This window comes from Phyllobates terribilis, unplaced genomic scaffold (genome assembly GCF_046119375.1).
Source record: "Phyllobates terribilis strain yellow unplaced genomic scaffold, ASM4611937v1 Scaffold_7__3_contigs__length_470593459, whole genome shotgun sequence".
Taxonomy (NCBI): Eukaryota; Metazoa; Chordata; class Amphibia; order Anura; family Dendrobatidae; genus Phyllobates; species Phyllobates terribilis.
Genome location: NW_027362767.1, coordinates 409,086,155 through 409,087,850, shown reverse-complemented (window position 1 = coordinate 409,087,850; position 1,696 = coordinate 409,086,155). Strand labels below are relative to the sequence as shown.

At 36.5% G+C, this 1,696-nt stretch overlaps 1 protein-coding gene across 1 annotated transcript; it reads left to right on the top strand.

The window, feature by feature from the left end:
* The first annotated feature begins 348 nt into the window (after nt 1–348).
* On the top strand, nt 349–1,308 carry LOC141155541 (olfactory receptor 5AR1-like). Its single transcript, XM_073642407.1, has one exon. It carries the CDS (start codon nt 349–351, stop codon nt 1,306–1,308), a length of 960 nt encoding a protein of 319 aa, XP_073498508.1.
* The last annotated feature ends 388 nt before the right edge of the window (nt 1,309–1,696 follow it).

Sequence of the window (1,696 nt, the reverse complement as noted above, 5' to 3'; positions counted from 1 at the left end):
ACAAAGTAAATCATATTTGTTTGATTTAAACTTCATTGAACAATATCAGGTAATTAAACGATTTCTGAAACAAAAATATTTTATGCTTCATAATTATTAAATTGGTATCCACCTGAGTATTTCCCTTGAGAAACTCTCTCGAGATTGGTTGCTTGTATTTAACATTTCGCTTCGTTAGAGACCTTAGATGAATTAAAAATGTATTCAAGGAATTATCAGGGTCACTGTTTTCCTTTTATATTCTTTTTGATCAGCATCAATTTCTTTGGAAAAATATTTTAGATTATTTTTAGTTCTGTTTCTTGAATACAAAATCTTACTTTTCCATTAACTTTTAATTTTAGAATAATGGATCACACAAATATAAGTGCAGTAAATTATTTTATTATCTCTGGGATTTCTGATGATCCTATGATACAAGTCGTCATTTTCCTTCTGGTTTTTATAATTTATCTTCTCACTCTTGGTGGTAACTTGACAATTCTTCTACTAGTCAGCATAGACCCTCAGCTGCACACCCCCATGTATTTCTTCCTATGTAACCTGTCCATTCTGGACATCATTTGCTCAACAAACAATCTGAATAACGTTCTTATATCTTTCCTATCAGGAGAAAAGACTGTCTCGGTTCTCGGATGTATAGTACAAATCTTCATATTTTTGTCCATGACGTGTGGGGAACTTTTAATCCTGGCTGTAATGGGTTATGATCGATATGTGGCTGTATGTAACCCTTTGCGTTATCACATGATAATGAACGGTAGAATATGTGCACTACTGGCCACTGTATGCTGGGTTTTGGGCACGGTCGAAAGAATCCCGATATTTTTGGAGTTACTGAAGTTCTCTTGTTACAAGTCAAACATGGTCAACCATTTCTTCTGTGATATAATGCCAGTGCTGACATTGTCTTGCAGTGATACACATTTCTTAGACCTTTACATACTCACTATAGGAGTTGGCATTTCAGCTTTTTCTCCTTGTGTTATAACGTTTATTTCTTATGTGTTCATTATTGCAGCAATACTGAAGATTCAGTCCATCACCGGCAGGCGTAAAGCCTTCTACACATGTTCTTCTCACCTCACAGTTGTCATTCTGCTCTACACCACTCTTGCCTTTCAGTACATGAGGCCACATTCCTTGGTCAACTTAGACTCAAACAATCTTATGTCTCTGTTTAACACAGCAGCTTTACCCATATTAAACCCATTGATCTACAGTTTAAAAAATAAAGATGTCAAAGCCGCTTTACTAAGAAGGATGAACTCTTCAATAGTAATGAATCACAAAGAGTCCAAACTTTGACTTCTGAGACTGAAGCTATGTTTGAAGCACTTGAGCTCTCTGAGATAATATTGTAGACTACAGGATCCATATACAATCTAAGAATTGGTTATAATGATGAACTGTAACATCTGTGAGAATTCATGACTTCTCTGTTTCCGCTTTGGCTGCTGGGAAGTGGTTTGCCTTCATTGCTTGGGACACGTGACAGTGTCAGTCCTAATTTTTCCCTGGGACTTTTGGAGCTCCTTTATAAGGGATATATGGGGTTAATTTCAGTCTAGGTTTTATCACTGATTCCTAAGAGCCCTGGGCCAGCAATTTAAACCCCTGGAGCTCTAACTCACACTGCCAGACATTAGTGTTGCTATCCTAGTTTATATTGCTGTGTTCCTGTTTATTTGTTCTG